Source organism: Ctenopharyngodon idella, chromosome 3 (assembly GCF_019924925.1).
Source record: "Ctenopharyngodon idella isolate HZGC_01 chromosome 3, HZGC01, whole genome shotgun sequence".
NCBI classification, from domain to species: domain Eukaryota; kingdom Metazoa; phylum Chordata; class Actinopteri; order Cypriniformes; family Xenocyprididae; genus Ctenopharyngodon; species Ctenopharyngodon idella.
Window position 1 is genome coordinate 13,126,935 of NC_067222.1, and position 19,193 is coordinate 13,146,127.

The following is a 19,193-nucleotide window of genomic DNA, read 5'->3' on the forward strand; positions in this document are numbered from 1 at the left end:
AATTGCCATAATTTCAAAGTTTTGACTTAACTATTTACTGTGTAATTTATACAGACGGTCTTTAAGGCGATCTAGACCACTGGTTTTAAACTGGAGGTTGCAAACCATCAATGAGTCACAGCAAGTCTGTTCTGATGCAACTCACCAAATAATCATTCATAGTTAGCATTGCATTTACTCACACTCATTCCAAAACAATAGCTTTGCACTAATTCAGAGACAAAACTAATTTGTGACTTGACTATAAACATAAAATTGCATCTTAGGAAGATAGAAGTTCGTTTGAGTAATATTAATTTGAAACCCAGTACTTGTATTTAAAAGTGTGATCAAATATTTTGTTTAAAAAAAATCCACTTGTTCTATCCTTCGTGGCAGAGGGAAAGAAGGACGCATTAGTAAGCCTCATTCAAAGGAGCCTTCATATTGAGATAGCCTTCGTCACGCTGCTGACGCATTTGGCCTTCGAAAGATGCAGCCTCTGAATTGGGACACAGCTAATATGACCTTCTTTCTTCCATTATACACAAAAGGTGACCTGTAAGGTGAAGTCAATTAAACACATGTGACATTTTTCTATGTCTGTAGGCATGAGGACGTTGTAGAATTGCTGAGGAGGAATCGAGGTCATTTTTCCCAGGATGACATGGTTGATGCTGGAAGCAGGTCTCATTTACATACACACATATACAGAATACAGAAAAAAATAATTTCATGCCTTCAGTGACATTTTATCCTTATAACTGTATGAATGGAGATACAAGAGATTATTTGATGCATTCAGTGTTGCATTGGCTATAAAGAAGATGCTTCCTGTAAACCAGGAGTGTCCAAACTCAGTCCTGGAGGGCCACTGTCCTGCAGAGTTTAGCTCCAACTTGTTTCAACACACCTGCCTGGAAGTTTCTAGCATGCCAAGTGAGATCTTAGCTGTGTTTTACCCTCATTCACTATTCCCTACATTACTCCACTAATATATAGTATATTTGAAGCAGTGAATGAAAACAAGTGAGCGAATTCGGACACTGAGTGCGCCGGAAGGGAGATGTGGCAATTCATTCGGCATGACCCTCACAATGAATTATGAGTACATCAGTTGTACACTCATTATTGCAGTGCATTATGGGATTGAAGGAGTGCACTCAATAACATCCACTGTGGTTTCGGAGACCACTACAAATGGCTGTCCCCTCAACTAGTGTCTTATTTAAGGGTATAGGGGACAATTTCGGGCACAGCCCTTGATTAGCTGGTTTAGGTGTGTTTGATTGGGGTTGGAGCTAAACTTTGCAGGACAGTGGCCCTCCAGGAGCAGGATTGGACACCCCTGCTGTAAACTTTTATTAATGGGTTTTTCTCACATTTAGCCACTAGACGTGAGGAGGATGAGTTCTTAAAACAGGCGGCTCAGTACCAAACAAGTAGGTAACAAAATCTAATATAATATATATATATTACATTTATATATATATACACACACTATATTGCCAAAAGTAGTGGGACACCCCTCCAAATCATTGAATTCAGGTGGTCCAATCACTTCCATGGCCACAGGTGTATAAAATCAAGCACTAGGCATGCAGACTGCTTCTACAAACATTTGTGAAAGAATGGGTCGCTCTCAGGAGCTCAGTGAATTCAAGTGTGGTACCGTGATAGGTTGCCACCTGTGCAATAAGTCCATTCGTGAAATTTCCTCACTACTAAATATTCCACGGTCAACTGTTAGTGGTATCATAAAGTAGAAGCAATTGGGAACAACAGCAACTCAGTCATGAAGTGGTAGGCCACGTAAAATCACAGAGCGCATGCTGAGGCGCAGAAGTCGCCAACTTTCTGCAGAGTCAGTAGCTACAGACCTCCAAACTTCGTGTGGCCTTCAGATTAGCTCAAGAACAGTGCGTAGAGAGCTTCATGGAATGGGTTTCCATGGCTGAGCAGCTGCATCCAAGCCTTACATCACCAAGTGCAATGCAAAGCGTCGGATGCAGTGGTGTAAAGCACGCCGCCACTGGACTCCAGAGCAGTGGAGACGTGTTCTCTGGAGTGACCAATCACGCTTCTCTGTCTGGCAATCCGATGGATGAGTCTGGGTTTGGCGGTTGCCAGGAGAACGGTACTTGCCTGACTGCATTGTGCCAAGTGTAAAGTTTGGTGGAGGGGGGATTATGGTGTGGGGTTGTTTTTCAGGGGTTGGGCTTGACCCTTAGTTCCAGTGAAAGGAACTCTTAATGCTTCAGCATACCAAGACATTTTGGACAATTTCATGCTCCCAACTTTGTGTGAACAGTTTAGGGATGGCCCCTTCCTGTTCTAACATGACTGCGCACCAGTGCACAAAGCAAGGTCCATAAAGACATGGATGAGCGAGTTTGGTGTGGAGGAACTTGACTGTCCTGCACAGAGTCCTGACCTCAACCCGACAGAACACCTTTGGGGTGAATTAGAGCGGAGACTGTGAGCCAGGCCTTCTCATCAACATCACTGCCTGACCTCACAAATGTGCTTCTAGAAGAATGGTCAAACATTCCCATAAACACACTCCTAAACCTTGTGGAAAGCCTTCCCAGAAGAGTTGAGGCTGTTATAGCTGCAAAGGGTGGGCCAACTCCATATTAAACACTAGGGATTAAGAATGGGATGTTATTAAAGTTCATGTGCACGTAAAGGCAGGTGTCCCAAAACTTTTGGCAATATAGTGTATATATATGTATGGGTCACTGAAATGTCACTCTTTTTTCCATATCTAGTAATGTATTCAAAAAGAGTAAATTTACATTTCATGTAAATGTATTTTTCCATTTGATTATTCCATTTTTACTTGAATGCTGCTTTTAGGTATACCTACTGTGCCTGGAAATGTTAAAGCAGTTTATTTAATTTGCATCTATTGTTATTTTTTTCTATGCTGATGTTATCTTTGCCTTCTGCAATAAAAATAAATGATTCAAGGAAAACAATTCAAAATAAATGTTATTTACAAAGGTGGATGTGTGAAATAGTGCAAGAATATGGATGTAGTATTGAGTAAGCTCATTCAACGGCATTTGTAGCAATTTAATTTTACAAACTAATAAATCTCTATTGTTTATATACATTTAATTAATAATATAATTATAATAATAATTCATAATAATTAATTGTAATTAATAAAAAAAAAACGGCAAAAAAAGCTTAGAGATCTGGGCCCGTATTTATCAAGCCTCTGAGAATTACTCACAAGAACACTGCTAAGAATTGACTTGAGAGTAAAAAAATTCTTGGCTCAAAGCTGCGCTTAAAAGTTAGTTATCAAGCATCTCAAGTAATTGAAGTGAAATGTAGGATTAAATCTTAAGTGTCAGTCTTAGAGATGATTCACAACACTTTGCTGTGTCACAAACGGGATTTTGGATGATTGTGAAGTGAAATCTGAAAGGTGAATATTGATTATTGAATTTTGAATGTGTGTGAAATGTTTGAAATTGAAATATTCACAGCTTAAATATACAACCATGTTGAATTTCAGCCTGCATTAAAATGCAAGCTTGGTTAATGCAATGCATTTGTTTTCAATTAGTGCAATTCAACAAGCTTTTTTGTTTCAAAAACATTTGGCATTAATTTTCTTCCATACACAATGTCATTTTCTGCAAAGATTCTCAGTAGATCTTTTTCTTCAAGTCTTGCTTTCAGACCCTGAATATTCCAGGAGAGAACTTTGAATTCTGATGCTGAACTAGAAGACGTCTGAAGACCCTCAAGCTTGTGCCAGGCTGCGGCCTTGACTTTCCATCCACCAAAGATCCTCTGACTCCAACTAATTCTCTCTCATCAAGACAACATCAGCAAAGATCACCGGGAGCCTCCACAAACTGCATCAGGACAGTTTAATTCAAATGGGCGAGGCATGCAAGTATCAAACTTAAGTCTCAATGTTTGATACATTAAAGGCACACTATGTAAGTTTTCGCCACCAGAGGTCACATTTTCAAAACAATTACAAAGGTGAAGCTTGATGATGCTATGAAGGAGAGATGTTGATTTCACCATACAGAGAAGTATGAAATTCACAAATCATGTTCATGGATGAGGTAATGAATTGTTTTTTGTATTACCTGTATGTTTGATCACACTATTTTATGTCATCGTAATAAATTCACTGCAAGGAATGTGAAATTTAATGCTATATTGCTCTGTTACTGATATGTGACTATTTGGCATATGATTTGGTTGGTTAATAATAAATAATGCATATTAATATATATAATAATGCATATTTGCTTACCTGTCTATTAAAACATGCGAGAGCGGAGTCTCTGTCAAGTCCAAGTTTGCTGCGTAGTTCTCCTTCATCTCAAATGCCATGCCGCCGATACTGATCCTTGTTTTATTTTTCCGTTTGTGCCAAAGCCTGCTTGCCTCAGTTGATCTCATTAGCAGCTTACGTACAGCAGCACATTGAAACGGCCGCTAATGAGGCATCTATGTATATCTATCTCTATGGCTTCTACAAGTGGAAGGTGAGGATAGCTCGGAAATAACGTCACTGATTCAATTCGATTTCAATTTTCAAGGTCTCAATTCGATTTCGATTCTCGATTTGATTTTCGATTCGATTTTTAGATTTGATTCTCGATATTTTTTTTATTTTTTTTTTATTCAATGAATACAATAAATTTTCACTGGCCCGACCACAAAAAATAAATAAATAAATAAATAAAATAATAAATTAATAAAATAGTTATTGTTTTTGTTGTTTTTGACCCATGTATAGCCCACCTATATTGTAATGAATAATGTTATGACACCCAATATTTTAGATACCAGTGAAATTTAACAATTCTTGATTCCATTTAAGACAGCTAAAACTACTAATATAAATTTCAAAGATTATTAAAGACAAGTAAACTGTCATTAATTAAAAATAAATAAATAAATAATTAAACTACAAGCAATAGCACAAATAAACACTGTATATAATCTTCACTGTACAAAATAAATAAAGGTTAATCCTTATTAAAGTTACAAAAACATTATTTAGTGAAGAACAGAGTGATTTTCTCTTTAGTTTGATTAACATTAAAACACAGACAGCTTCTGGAATTTTAGGTGTCTGTCACTTTAAAACTAATGCACTGATACATACAGTAATGACACGCATGCGTTCTTTCTCTACTGTTTACCAAAACCGTAACCGACTATGTTTACCGCGATACTCGCAAAGGCGGAGATTTTGAGATAAATTTGTGTAAATTTGTCCGTTTAGACGCAATGACAGGTAAAAGGGAATTAATTTTCTTATTTGCACGCTGTCGGAGGCGCGCAGCTCTGAGCTCTTCGGGTGTGTGTGACGCGCACACAAAACTTGTCACAGCGCGCGCGAGTTCTCTTTCACTTGAATGCTTATATTGGCAAAGCTTGAAAACGCGTGCAAATGATAAACTTTAATGACCATGCAGCGCTGGCTCGATCAGGAAACCGACAGTTCCTTCAGCTGTCCGGAATGTCTTTCACGCTGAAAGGCGCAGCTGCATCCGCCATGTTCAGCACTGAATGAATGACACCGGCCCCGCTGTGATAAATAAGAGGATGACATCTAGTGGAGAAGTCTAGTAATATGATTAACGTCAATCAGATATTATGTCCAATATTTGCAAAAATATGAAAAAAAATCGATACGTGGCTTTTGAAAATCGATATCGTATCGACCGCGTTTTAAAAAAACGATTAATCGAAAAATTGATTTTTTTTTGCACAGCCCTAATTAACAAATCCTTGGGAACTTTTGGGATAATGTAAGTACACAACTTGAGCAAGTGGTTTTGGGATGTTTTATTACAAAAAATCTTACATCGTAAAAGCGATCATATCATTCCAATTTTGAGGACCCTTCAATGGCTGCCTATTAAATTCAGAATTGATTTTAAAATCCTTTTATTTGTTTATAAATCTCTACGTAATCTCGCCCCAATCTATTTATCTGAATTGCTGCAACCATATACTCCATCCTTGTATATACTTGTGGAAAAATCTGCCTTTAGAAATCAGGTTAGCTCTTTCCCTGACTACTTTTAAGTCTCTCCTAAAAACGTACTTGTTTTCCATGGATTATAATTAATCTTCTTCTATGGTTCTTGCCGTGTTTTTATGCTGTTAAGTGTCTATACCTTGTTTTATTTATTTATTTTTTTAAACTGTGTTTTAGCTGTGTTGTTGATTCTATATCTTTTATTTCTTCTTTCTGAAGCTCTGTACAGCACTTTGGTCAGTTGTGTGACTGTTTTATTAGTGCAGATATAAATAAACTGAACTTGAACTTACATATTGTGCCTTTAATCGTTCCTGCCCCTTTTAAAGAAGGGCGTGTTAAACTAAGAAACTGATGGTTTGCTCAAGGCTGTTGATCTGCTGAATTTTATACAATGTTATAACTTCTTGCTTTCCTGTATTCTGCTTCAGCTCTCTTTGGTAAACTGTATGCATGTGTGTGAGTGTTAGAGTAGTTTCAGTGTTTAGTTAATAAAGTCTTGTTCGTGTCACACGTAAAGTTGTCCGTGTTTCATGCTCATACTGGAGTCCCTAATCATGCAGATTTTGACTACATGCTCTCGGGCAGGGGTGGGCAAACTCGGTCCTGGAGGGCCGCTGTCCCTGCAGAGTTCAGCTGCAGCCCTGATAAAACTCACCTGCGTGTAATCCTGAAGATCTTGATTAGCTGGTTCAGGTGTGTTTGATTAGGGCTGGAGCAAAACTCTGCAGGACAGCGGCCCTCCAGGACTGAGTTTGCCCACCCCTGCTCTAGGGGATCCAAATATTTATATGAGTTATAATTAATTATTCATATTTCCGTTGAGCTAATTTGCTACACTAAGCAAATAATATTTTTTTTTTTTTTTTATCACAATTTACAGAAAACATTCAGTGTGTCTTTTTTATTCAATAAAGACAATCATCTGAATCTACTTGACTCTTCTGTAATGAACTCGTGAACCTCTACACACATCTCACATGTGGTTACCCTCGGCTGTGTTCCCCTTCAGCTCCCTACTACAACAAAATATACAACAATTGTTCCTATTGTCACATCCTTTCTCTCTTTGTTTAATATTTATTTTTAATACAGAACTAATGTTCCCAACAAAACTCTTAATTTCTGTTACAGAAAAAAAAAACAATCTACCATTTCCTTATAACATCTATATAGTTATTTCACATTTCCATCACAATAGTTCTACGTATCTTTCGTTTCCTTTTCTTTTTTCCATGTGACAGTTTTACACCCTTTTCATCTTTTAATTGTCGAGGTTTCTTTACTAAACGTCCTGCTTTTGTGAAAACAGATGGGACTGTACAGCACTTTACATCTCATTCTCCATATTGCTGGTGAGTTGTGACTGAACGTCAGCGGTTTCTGCGTTTCTGTTTCACTACCTTTTGTTTTGTTTGGTTAGAGTCTCTAGGGGTCATTCCATGCTCCCTTCGGAGATGTTCCCTGTTTCTCTTTATAACCCCTCCAGAATCCAGCTGGACACTGTAGGATCTCGAGTCGATGGGCTTCTCCCCTGTGCACTTTCTCCAGATCTTTTGAGGCTCAAATGCTTGTATTCTCACAGAGTCACCTTGTTTTAGTGTGTCTGAGTCTCTGGCGGTTCTGTTAAAGTTTGTTGGTGTTCATACTGTGACGAGATTCAGTGTGTCAAAAAATCTGAAAACACATGAGAGGATCCACAGCAGAGAGAAGTGCGGAAAGAGTTTCACTATTAAAAGTCACCTGAAGAAACACATGAAGATCCATGCAGTGGAGAAACCACATCACCACAGTCTGACATCACAGTATGTATTAATAATAATAAATATATATATATATATATATATATATATATAACAGAGTTTTTCATTTCAAAAGCATTTCTAAATTCAGTTTATATTTCTAACAAACAAAAATGGTGAGAAGTGGTGAAAAAACTGAGCTACCATCAAATCCAAACATTATCATTTCTAACTTTCTCTCCCTATGTGGTGATGTGTACATCTCTAAAACCTGACACATGGACAATACTCAAACTAAATAGAAATATAATACAAATATATGAATGCACATATTAATAATAATTTGCTGTCAGTTGGTATCAGTCTGTTTGTGAGCCACCAAGTGGCAGTTTTATGTAACTTCAGCAGCTCTGTGACCAAAATCATGTCTCTTATTGGTTTGTCAGTATTTTTCAGAGTGCAGTGAAGAGATTACATCACTTCTGTAAAAACAATGAATGACACATTATTTACTGTTGTTGTTTTCATAAAAGTACATTTACTCGTTTACATGTAGGTATATTTTAGTCAGAGTTATCGCTCTTCGTCTGCTGGAGCTCATTCTGTAAAGTTGAACAGAGACTCACTCGCTCTCAGGACAAGCATTTAAAGGGTTAGTTCACACAAAAATGACATTTCTGTCATTAATTACTCACCCTCATGTCGTTCTACACCTGTAAGATCTTTGTTCATCTTCAGAACACAAATTAAGATATTTTTGATGAAATCTGAGCAGTATCTGATTCATCAGAGACAGCAATATAATCAACACTTTCAAGGTCCAGAAAGGTACTAAAGACATTGTTAAAACAGTCACGTGACTGCAGTGGTTCAACCTTAATGTTGTGAAGAGACAAGAATACTTTTTGTGCGCAAAATAACAACTTTATTCAACAATATCTTCTCTTCTGTGTCATTCTCATATGTTGTTTATGTCCAGCGCTTCCAGATTCTACGTCAGAACTCTGACTCATTATTGGCCAAAGCTGGTCACATGATCAGCACGATGTCTGTGATGCTGACGCAAGAGCCGACCAATAATGAGTCGATGTTCTGATGTAGAACCTGCAGCGCTGGACGTAAACAACATACCTCTTGGATTTCATCAAAAATATCTTAATTTGTGTTCTGAAGATGAATTAAGGTCTTATGGATGTGGAATAACATGAGGGTGAGTAATTAATGATTGAATTTTCATTTTTGGGTGAACTAATTAACAAAATTACAGGATGGACTTATAAATTCCTCACCTCACTTTGAGTAAAATGTATCCACATGTATCACCGATAGGTGGATCAATTATGCACATCTTCTGGGAATGTAGAAAACAAACATTTTTGGGAAGAGGTTCGCCCACCATTGGTGGAAATGCTTTAATAACTGCATGATCATATTTTTGAGCATAGCTGAAACTGTATTTTTTTTTTCTTTTAAATGTAATTTCTACTGTTATTACTTATTTACTTTTAATATTATGACCATAATTGTTCTTCCATCTGCTACTGTTTCTATTGTTGTTTATGTTCTTTCTTTGCTCTTTTTTTCTATATAAAAATATCAAAACTAATAAAAAGACAACAGAAAAAAGATGAAGTGCATGTGGAGAGCCTTTTCTTGGCACTGGGTGAAAATGCAGTACTTGATTTAACAATAAAAACAAAAAAACATTCTAGATTGTACTTTTCTTCAACTATAAATCAGCCATATTTGGTTATTATTTAGTGCGCTTGAAAGCTGAACAACAGCTGATTTTATAGTCTCGTTGTATTGCTGGGCATTTGTCATTATAAATCAACACAACTAGACAATAATTCATGTTAAAAGATTTATTAGGAAGCAAAAGCTGTATCAGTGTCTGTCCACTAGAGGACAGAAGAGATCAGACATTAAGATCAGCAGTATAGCAATAATATTCATCAATCACATGCTTATGAAAAAAATAATAAAACACAAGAAACACCACAATGTGGTATCATGACACTGAGTATTAAATCCGAACAAAATGGTTTTTTTTGTTGTTTTTTTTTGTGAGAAGTACAAGACTACTGTAAGTGCTTCAGCATGAATATAAAGGCACTTTAAATTCAAATATTCATTAATAACATGCTTCTGAAAAAAATTATAACACAAGAAACACCACAATGGTATTATGCAAAATGTCTTTTTCCATCTTTTTTTTTTTTTTTTTTTTTGAGAAGTACAATAAGGCTACTGTAAGTGCTTCAGCATGAATATAAAGGCACTTTAAATTCAACTCACATTTACAATCATTCAGATAAGATTCACTTCACATCTTATCTTTGATATACTCTTATTCAAGCATAATTATGTCATAGAGCAAAAAAGCCATACATTTACAACTTAAAAAGAAATATATATATATAAATAAAAAAGATTGTCAACTTAAGTAGTTGGTTATAATTATTGTTATTTTTACAATAATAAAGTCACTTACAGTGAAGCTGAATAACACTGAATGGTCAAAGCTGTTTGTCTCATTCACACTAATGAACTTCTACACATGAAGAGAAGGTCATGTGATCTCAAAGACATGTGATTAGTTCTGAACATGAACGTTAATCTGGCACTGGTGTTAATTACATAAAACGGCAAATTCAAATACTGTGGTAAAACATCTTATAAAAATCATATTCCTGTCGATAATCACAGAAAATCAAAGCTGTGAGAGTCACACTAGTATTATGTTAACAGTGGTACAGGTATGAAGTGTAACATTAGAAAGTGTTTGATTACTGTGTTTCTGGGTTCATATAAAACCACAGAAGCTTTTTACATGCAGGTTCATCATCTCAACAGACACGGCTTCATTTCTCTCTTTCACTGGACGGATTCTAGAGGCTTATGAAAGCAGAAATGTGTTTTTTGTTGTTGTAGCTGGAGATGAAGTGTTGATGATGTCAGAGTGATTGACACTTGTGGGCGTGTCTTATCTCATTAAAGTAAACTCTCCTGCTCATTCACTCCATCCAGATCCTCTTTCAGCAGCGGCATCTCTACAGTCACTGATTCATTCTCTCGTTTTTCTGTGGAATCTGTCAGAAAATACACAGACAATGGCAAATTAAAAAGATGTACTGATCTGGATTTAGTCATATTATATGAGACATCAAAACTAAAGTCAAGCATTTACATGTATAAAATCATTTAACAGACTGTCAGAAGTTCATCTCACTTATTTGACAAGTTCAATATTTATTGTACTTGTGAACTCGTGCATCTAAACTAAAATGTAAAGTTCATTTAAACTGTTTGAAATCTGAAAACTGAATGAAAAAACTAAACTGAACAGAAACTAAAGTGAATGAAGCCACATCTCATCAAATCATGAACACACTTTAAAGATATTCAAACAACAGAATCTCACCCTTCATCGATGGTTTCCTCTCCTCTTCATCTGTGACGGCGGCACATAGAAACAAAGAAATACAAGGAAAGTGTTCCCATTAGACCAAGTGTGTTTTTGCACTTAAAAACAATGAATGTGTGTTTGACATTACTACATAATCATCATTCAGACAGTTTGCTGTTTCTGGTGAGAAGAAAACAATATACATTTTTCCTTTATCTACAGAGCACTGATATAAATTCATTGAGGTGATGCAGCAACTTAAATCATTTTGAAACTTGAATCATTAATTCATCATTATAGATTCAGCATTATATATAGGGTGAATTCAGGGTGATTGGGACACTTTTTGCCATTGAGATGACTTGGAAAAAGTGTCCTAATCAACCTGAAATAATTAATTAATTAATTAAATTAATTCTTTCTTTCTTTCTTTACACACACACACACACACACACACATCCATAGTTTTCCATATCAGGACATAATTAAAAAAAAAAAAATCACAGCAAAATCTGTTAGAACTATTTTATATAGCCTATTTTAAAAACATATTAAATATGATTTGGAGCATGTGTGTATGTTTGTGTGTGTATATATAGGCTACCTCAATGAAATAAATTTTGAAATATAAAAAAAGCTGGTCCATGCTGGTCCAGGACCAGTGTAGGACCAGCTCAAACAGCATACCAGCTTCAAAACCTACCTTACCAGCATATGCTGTTTTTTCAACAGGGGTAACAGACGTGCGTGTTTATTTTAGCTATTCCGTCAGTGAAACAACACACTACAGCCTGTAAAACTATGAAATAAATATCAGTAAATAATGATAACCTAAATAATAAGTTTTTTATTCCCACACAAAGATGTGTCATATAGCCGCTCTGCTCTTCGAGATGGATGAGGGACACGAGCAGGAAAGAGACCATTTCTCTTTAATAATATCTTCATGTTATCTCCTGATGTTACAAGCAACTGACACTTGTTGTAAAAGGTCTGAAGAGCGAGTTTTATCTTCAGACATTCAGGCTATATTTGATTTTGCACTGCCAGAGAAAGCGAAAGTAAAAATCACCGGAGTGTGTGAAACGCGCTATACAAATAAACTTGACGCGCCTTATGAAGTCTAATAATAAGCACAAACTGTGTTAAATGGAAATTGATGCGCAAGCAAAAAGGTTTCTGTCCCACGGTGTTTTTTCTACTTTACCACAGTAAAGAATGCGAATATATAATAGGCCTAAATGCGAACGAAAGAAACAAACGTTTATAATCCCCTGCGTAAGTGAAGATTTGGGATTCCATGTTCAGTGGAATAACTAATGGAATATTGTTAAATTCTGATAAATTCGGGCGACCAGATCACGATTCGCAAAACAGAATACAAAGATTAAAAGGGATTAGGACATCAATGTGTCGTCACGAGCCACAGGGTTTAATTTGGATTTGTCTGTTGTGTTTTTTTGACTCCTATAGATGGAGTTCCCATTGACATGCATTATATGACTGACAGACCGCAACGGTTGGAGTTAAAAATCATCATTTTTGTTCTACTGAAGAAACAAAGTAACCTACATCTTGGATGCCCTGGGGGTGAGCAGATAAACATCAAATTTTCATTTTTGGGTGAACTATCCCTTTAAATGTATGGACTCATGTACCTCTCTCATTCGGCATGAACCAAAATGTTTCCATGGCTGCGATGTCACATTTAATTGCTAACCTATTATTTCTTTTGTAAACATGCTTCACTCGTGTCATATTTAAGTGAATACTGGCTCAGCCCTATCAGTGGGTACCGAATATATCTGGATTGTATCTTTAAGTTGCTAAACTATTTTACTGATTCATTTGTCAGAGCAGTGCTGACAACACATTTCTGTGCGAGTGTGTGTCCGTACTGTATGTGTGTGTGCTTGAGAGAGAGAGAGAGAGAGAGAGAGAGAGAAAGAGAGAGAGAGAGAGAGAGAGAGAGAGAGAGAGAGAGAGAGAGAGAGAGAGAGAGAGAGAGAGAGAGAGAATTTGAATTTTGAAAAAAAAAAAAAAAAAAAAAAAGATTCACAATGATTCTTCACACACAAAAAAAACATAACCTTCAAAAAACACCCCAAAAAAACTACACCAAAAAAATCAGCTTAGAAAAGAAAAGAAAAAAGAAAAAAATTACAAAGAAAAAATCAGAACACCTTCAGAAACAACACACAATGCTCCATTGCTGCACCAAATCATCTCAAAAGTTGGCAAATCATCCATAGTTTTATAAAACTTAAATCAACCAACACTCTTGATTTAACCTAAAACGACTTAAAAAGACTCCGATGACACTTTGGCAAAGTTTTTGCTCAATTTTGTCCCTCCTACTGATACATATATCCCCAATTTTGCTTGTCCCAACATGAAATTCAACAACTGGCAAACATGCCTCTTGTTCCGGCTATACTAAGATAAAAGTCTTAACTGAGAAAAATTCATTAAAACAGCTGAAGAATCCTTTCAAAAACATAAATAGAGATTCCAATCTAGAACATTGCGTAAAAGCATGAAACATTGTTTCCCTTTGACAACAAAAAGGGCATTCAGAGCTAACTTCTGGATTTAGTACAGAGATAAAAGAATTGATGGCAATAATACCATGAAGGATTCTCCACTGTATATCCCCTCCCCTTTTAGACAGTGGCGGTTTATACAAAGATCTCTACTCAGGTTTTACATTTTCTCCCAGCCCAAAAAAAAGAGTGCCATGGTGTGTCAACCTTTCCATCAAAATTTTTCTTATTAAAAACCATAACAGGCTCTGTACAAAACATTCCCTTTAGTTGACAATAAGTCCAACCATAAGGATTCCCAAGACTTAAAAAAAAAAAAGCCTGTGCACCCATCAAGATTAGGTGAAATCATAAGGCAGGGGAAAAAATCCTGAGCATTAGGAGAGCTCACCCCAGAATAGTAGTCTTTTAACATTTGAATCTCCTCAGCTGTGAGAGCTGACCTCAGTTTAGACAAAAAAAGGGATACAAGGTGAATAGACCTGATACCCAGATTCCGGGATACCATCTCTGCATTCTCCAAGCTTGATCCAGCCAAATTCAGCATCTGACCTAAGGTGACAGTCTTTGATTTCAAAAGCACAGAACCACATCCAGATAAGTTGCAATTGTCAGTTATATCCAAACGAGCTCCAAGTATCAAAGGTTCCTCCAAAAGCCAATAAAGAGAGTATGAGTTTTCAGCCTTCTGAATGCGGAACAAACTCCACACTTTAAAAAGATTTCTGTAGAAAGATGGTAACTTTGACAAGTCCATTTTCAAAGGGTTCAGCAAAAACAGCTGTTTGTCCAGTCCAAAAGCCCCAACATTTTGCAGTATGGTACAGGCAACTGCCCTCCAGCTAACACCATCAAAAAGTCTCTATAAAAACTGCAAATGAAATGCGCCAGTTTAGCTTTGTAGATGTATCAGTCCTTGCCCCCCTTCTTCCTTTGGCAAGTACAAAACACTCTTTTGTACCCAGTGTAGTTTGTCCCAGAAGAAGTCTATAAGAACAGCTTGAATTCTCATTAAAAGTTCAGGTGGAGGATCCACACAGTGCCATAGGGAAGATGCAACCAGATTGTTTACAACAAGAGTACCCCCTCTGTAAGACATATTGGAAATCAACGACCCTTAATCTTCTCAACAACCCCTTCCCAGTTCTTCTGTTGAATCAAGTTATCACCCAAAAAAAACTCCTAGATATTTTATACCACCTTTACCCCAAATTAACCCATCGGGAAGGTTCGGTTTGCCATCGGCCCACCGCCCAACCAAAAGTGTCTCACATTTTTTCCAATTCACTCTGGCAGAAGACAAAAGAGTAAAATCATCAATTAATTTAAGTAAAATCTGCACATCATTTTGTCCACTAATAAAAACCATCATCAGCATAGGCAGACAAACAAATATTATTTTTACAATTAGGTAAGCATAACCCATTCACCTTTAGTCTTATCTGCTGTAACAACGGTTCAATAGTCAAAGAATATAACATTCCAGATAGAGAACACCCCTGTCTTATACCCCTTCCAACCTGGAATGGAGCGCATAAACCGCCATTAATCTTCAGTACACTCTCAACTTCGCTATAGAGTACCTTGACCATTTCTATAAACTCTTGACAAAAACTGAATGCTTTTAAAGTTCTCCATAAATAAGAGTGCTCAACTTGGTCAAAAGCTTTTTCCTGATCCAGAGAAATCAGGCCAAAATCTAAATTTAACAATTTTGAAACTTCAAACAAATCCCGAATCAAGGAAACATTATCAAAAATGGACCTACGAGGAACACAATAGGACTGGTCCAGGTGTATGACCTGATCCAACACTCCAGATAACCTGTTAGCTAGACCCTTGGAGAGCAGTTTATAATCGCTGCAAAGAAGTGAGACCGGGCGCCAGCTCTTTATATCAAACAGGTCTCCTTTTTTAGGTAAGAGGGTGATTATTGCTCTGCAACAACTCACCGGCATCATACCTTTAGACAAGCTGTCATTCAGTACCTGCAACAAATCCACTCTGAGCTCTGACCAGAAAGATTTGTAAAAATCAACTGGGAGCCCATCAATCCCAGGAGCCCTCCCAGACTCCATGCCCTGCAGGGCCTTATACAGCTCTTCCAAGCTCAGAGCACCTGAGAGAGCTGCACTACCCTCTTCGGACATCTGCGGTAGGGAGGCAAAAAAAGCGCTTTCTTCTTCAAACCCAGACTTTAACTCACTTCTGTAAAGATTTTTGTAAAAACGAACCGCTCTCCTTTGATTATCCACAGGATCTAGTAACAACTGCCCATCTTCAGAGAGTAACTCTTTTTCTCAAGGCTAAAGAAAAATTTAGATGGTGCATCCATCTGGACTATACTTTGAAATCTCGACCGGACCAGTGCCCCCTGTGTTTTATAGCCTAGTAGATCACCTAACCGAGCCTTTTTCCTTAAAGAAACTTCTAAGTAATAATTATCACCAGTAGATTCAGCTAGCTGTTTACATTTATTTATTTCATTTTCCAAATTCTCCAAAGATCGTTGTAGCTCTCTAGTTACATTGTGAGTGTACTGCTGACAGAACTGCCTAATCTGGACCTTGCCAAAGTCCCACCACTGTTGTAAAGTTGGAAACTCAGGTTTAGTTTTCCTGTAGTTCTCCCAAAAAAACTTAAAAGACTCCCTAAAAAATTATCACTCAACAATGAAATGTTAAATGCCAATAAGCACTTCTAGGTTTAACAGAACCTAAAACAAAAACACACTGCACCATAGCATGGTCTGAGAAACCTATTGGAGTAATTGAACAACTATTAAAAATTTTGAGCTGATGTTTAAACCCGTAAAACCGATCTAGTCTAGCAAACGATATTACATTATCCCCCGTATGAACCCATGTGTATTGTCTTTCACTCCCATTCAACTGCCTCCAGATATCACACAATTCATGCTTTTTAATTATATGAATGAGTCGTTTTTGGGAAGGCAAATGAGGTTCAATGTGATTCCTATCAATCATATGTTCAGTACAATTAAAATCACCACCCAAAAATAAAAACTCTTCAGAGGAACAATTTTGTAAAGTAGAGCATAATAAATCTAAAAACAACATTCTTTCAGCTGCAGCAGTTGGAGCATACACACAAATAAATACAAACACATTACTTTCAAAAACAGCTCTCACTTTTAAAAGTCTGCCTTTAAAAATTTCGTCAAAATCAAAAGAATTTGGACTAAAACTATTTGCAAACAAAATAGCAACTCCAGCACTTGTTGAAGTATGATGACTCAAAACTGAGATCCCCTCAAACTCCCTTGCCCAGTCAGCAGCATTTTCTCCATCACTGTGTGTTTCTTGCAACATTATAACATCAAGGTTCTTTTGTTTAATTACTTCATTTAACATGGCTCTTTTCTTCATATCCCTGGCACCATTCACATTCAAAGTAGCCAAACGTACATCACTCATGGCAAGAATAAACAACAAAACCAACAGCCCACCAACACACAACGGATCAGGAATATCCCTTAATTTTCTAAGCATCATTATTCAATTCTTTGCCTAAATTCCTCACAATTTTCTTGAAACGATAAACTTCTTTATTAGTAAAACAGCCTTCTGCCATTAGACTTCTTGTTTTTTCAACAAATTGCTTGATATCAGGAAAATATTCCTGAACACAAACACCTCTCTTATTTTTAGTTGATTTGAGAAACAACTTTATGTCGTCGACATCATAACTTCGACTAGAGAATTCACCCTGAGAGAGCGCTACGCTGGAGTCTGACAATTCACTATCACTTCCTGTCTCATGATCATCACTACCTTGCAAATCAGTTTTTTTGGGGATTTTTACAATTTGAGGTTTATCACTATTTTTCCTTTTCTTTGAACTTTGAACATATTCTGCTCCATCTCTGTATCGACACAATCCACCTCACATACATTCCGCAAAATCGGTGAGACAGAATTCTCTACAGCGTCACTGCTCTTTTTCGGGGTTCCCAGAATCTGTACCCCATCCACAGAATCATTAACAGACTTTACAGCATGAGTCGCACTTGAACACCCCCGATCCGACGAGGTTGGACCAGCCTCAGCGACGCTTAGATAAAGTAACTCTCTTTGATGGCAATGAGAGAGGGAGAACAGAAACAAACTCACCGCTAATCACAACTCCATGCTCAACTAGTTCATTAACCTTTTCAATACTGTTAAGAAAAATCACCATGGCATTATTCATTCTAGAGGTGGATAAAATACCATCATGCCCCACAACTTTTCCAACAGCCATACATCATTCCTCAACGCTTGCCGCGGACACCACTTTAATCGCATAGCGTCGCGTTAACGAGGCCAAACTACACACTTGGGGCCATCATGCTTCCCTGATAACACAGGCAGCACATGGCCCAACTACCAACAGAAAGGGGAAAAAACCCAAAAGATACCAGATAAGCACAGCAAGAAAAGAGAGAGAGAGAGAGAGAGAGAGAGAGAGAGAGAGAGAGAGAGAGAGAGAGAGAGAGAAATAAAGTGTCTTCTCTATGCAGATGACCTGGTGCTCCTGTCGCCCACTAAAGAGGGGCTTCAGGACAGCCTGAATCTGCTGGAGGATTACTGTCAGTCCTGGGCCCTGACAGTCAACCTCCAAAAAACTAGAATAATGATGTTCTAGAAACGCTCCAGATCTCAGGGACCAACACACACATTCACACTATCACACAGAACCACTGAAAGCGCAAAAACATACACTTACCTTGGCCTGAAAATAACTCCAACAGGTAACTTTGCTTTGGCTGTGAATGAACTCAAAGAGAAAGCTCAAAGGGCTTTCTATGCCATTAAAAGATCAATTAAAATTGACATCCCAATCCAAATTTGGCTCAAACTTTTCAAATCTATAATTGAACCTATTGTTTTATATGGCAGTGAAGTGTGGGGTCCTTCCATAAAATTTGATTTCTTAAATTGGGAAAAACATCCGATTGAAACTCTACATTTATAATTCTGTAAAAGAATACTCAAAGTCCAAAAAAAGACGCCAAACAACGAATGCAGGGCAGAATTAGGCCAATACCCTCTCCTTCTAAACATCCAAAAAAGAGCCATCAAATTCTGGAAACACCTAAAAACAAGCAACCCCAACACATACCATTACAAAGCCCTAAAACACCAAGAGCTGAGCGTAAGTAAGAGTCCCCTGTGCCAGCTGGTGCTGAGACTGACTGACCTCACACCCGCAGAGATCTGCCAGCCTCAGGACTCACACACACTCACACACATTCAGCTTACACAAATTATAAACACAGAAAAAGACAAGTACGTCACCCATTGGACAAACACCATTAAAACCAACACAAACTGGAATGTTATTCGGCACTAAATCGAGAATACACTACTGCGATCTACCTGAGCACAGTGAGTGATGTGAAACTCAGGAAAACACTGACGATGTACAGACTCAGTGAGCACAGTCTGGCCATAGAGACGGGCCGGCGCAGACAGACCTGGCTCTCC

General features: G+C 37.3%; 2 protein-coding genes across 65 annotated transcripts in view; one reads left to right on the forward strand and one right to left on the reverse strand.

Annotated features, from left to right (window-relative positions):
* The window catches only part of LOC127509908 (60 kDa lysophospholipase-like), a 390,873-nt gene extending 384,350 nt beyond the window's left edge, over positions 1–6,523 (forward strand). For 15 of the 22 annotated variants that reach the window (XM_051889246.1, XM_051889251.1, XM_051889257.1 and 12 more), the window contains one exon: positions 589–1,348. In XM_051889246.1, the coding sequence (XP_051745206.1) occupies positions 589–727 (139 nt within the window). In that variant the 3' untranslated portion in view covers positions 728–1,348. The other 7 variants (XM_051889259.1, XM_051889255.1, XM_051889256.1 and 4 more) reach the window with 4 other exon arrangements.
* LOC127509830 (uncharacterized) overlaps positions 1–19,193 on the reverse strand; it is a 502,366-nt gene that overhangs the window by 425,791 nt on the left and 57,382 nt on the right. The gene's annotated exons all lie outside the window — the stretch shown is intronic.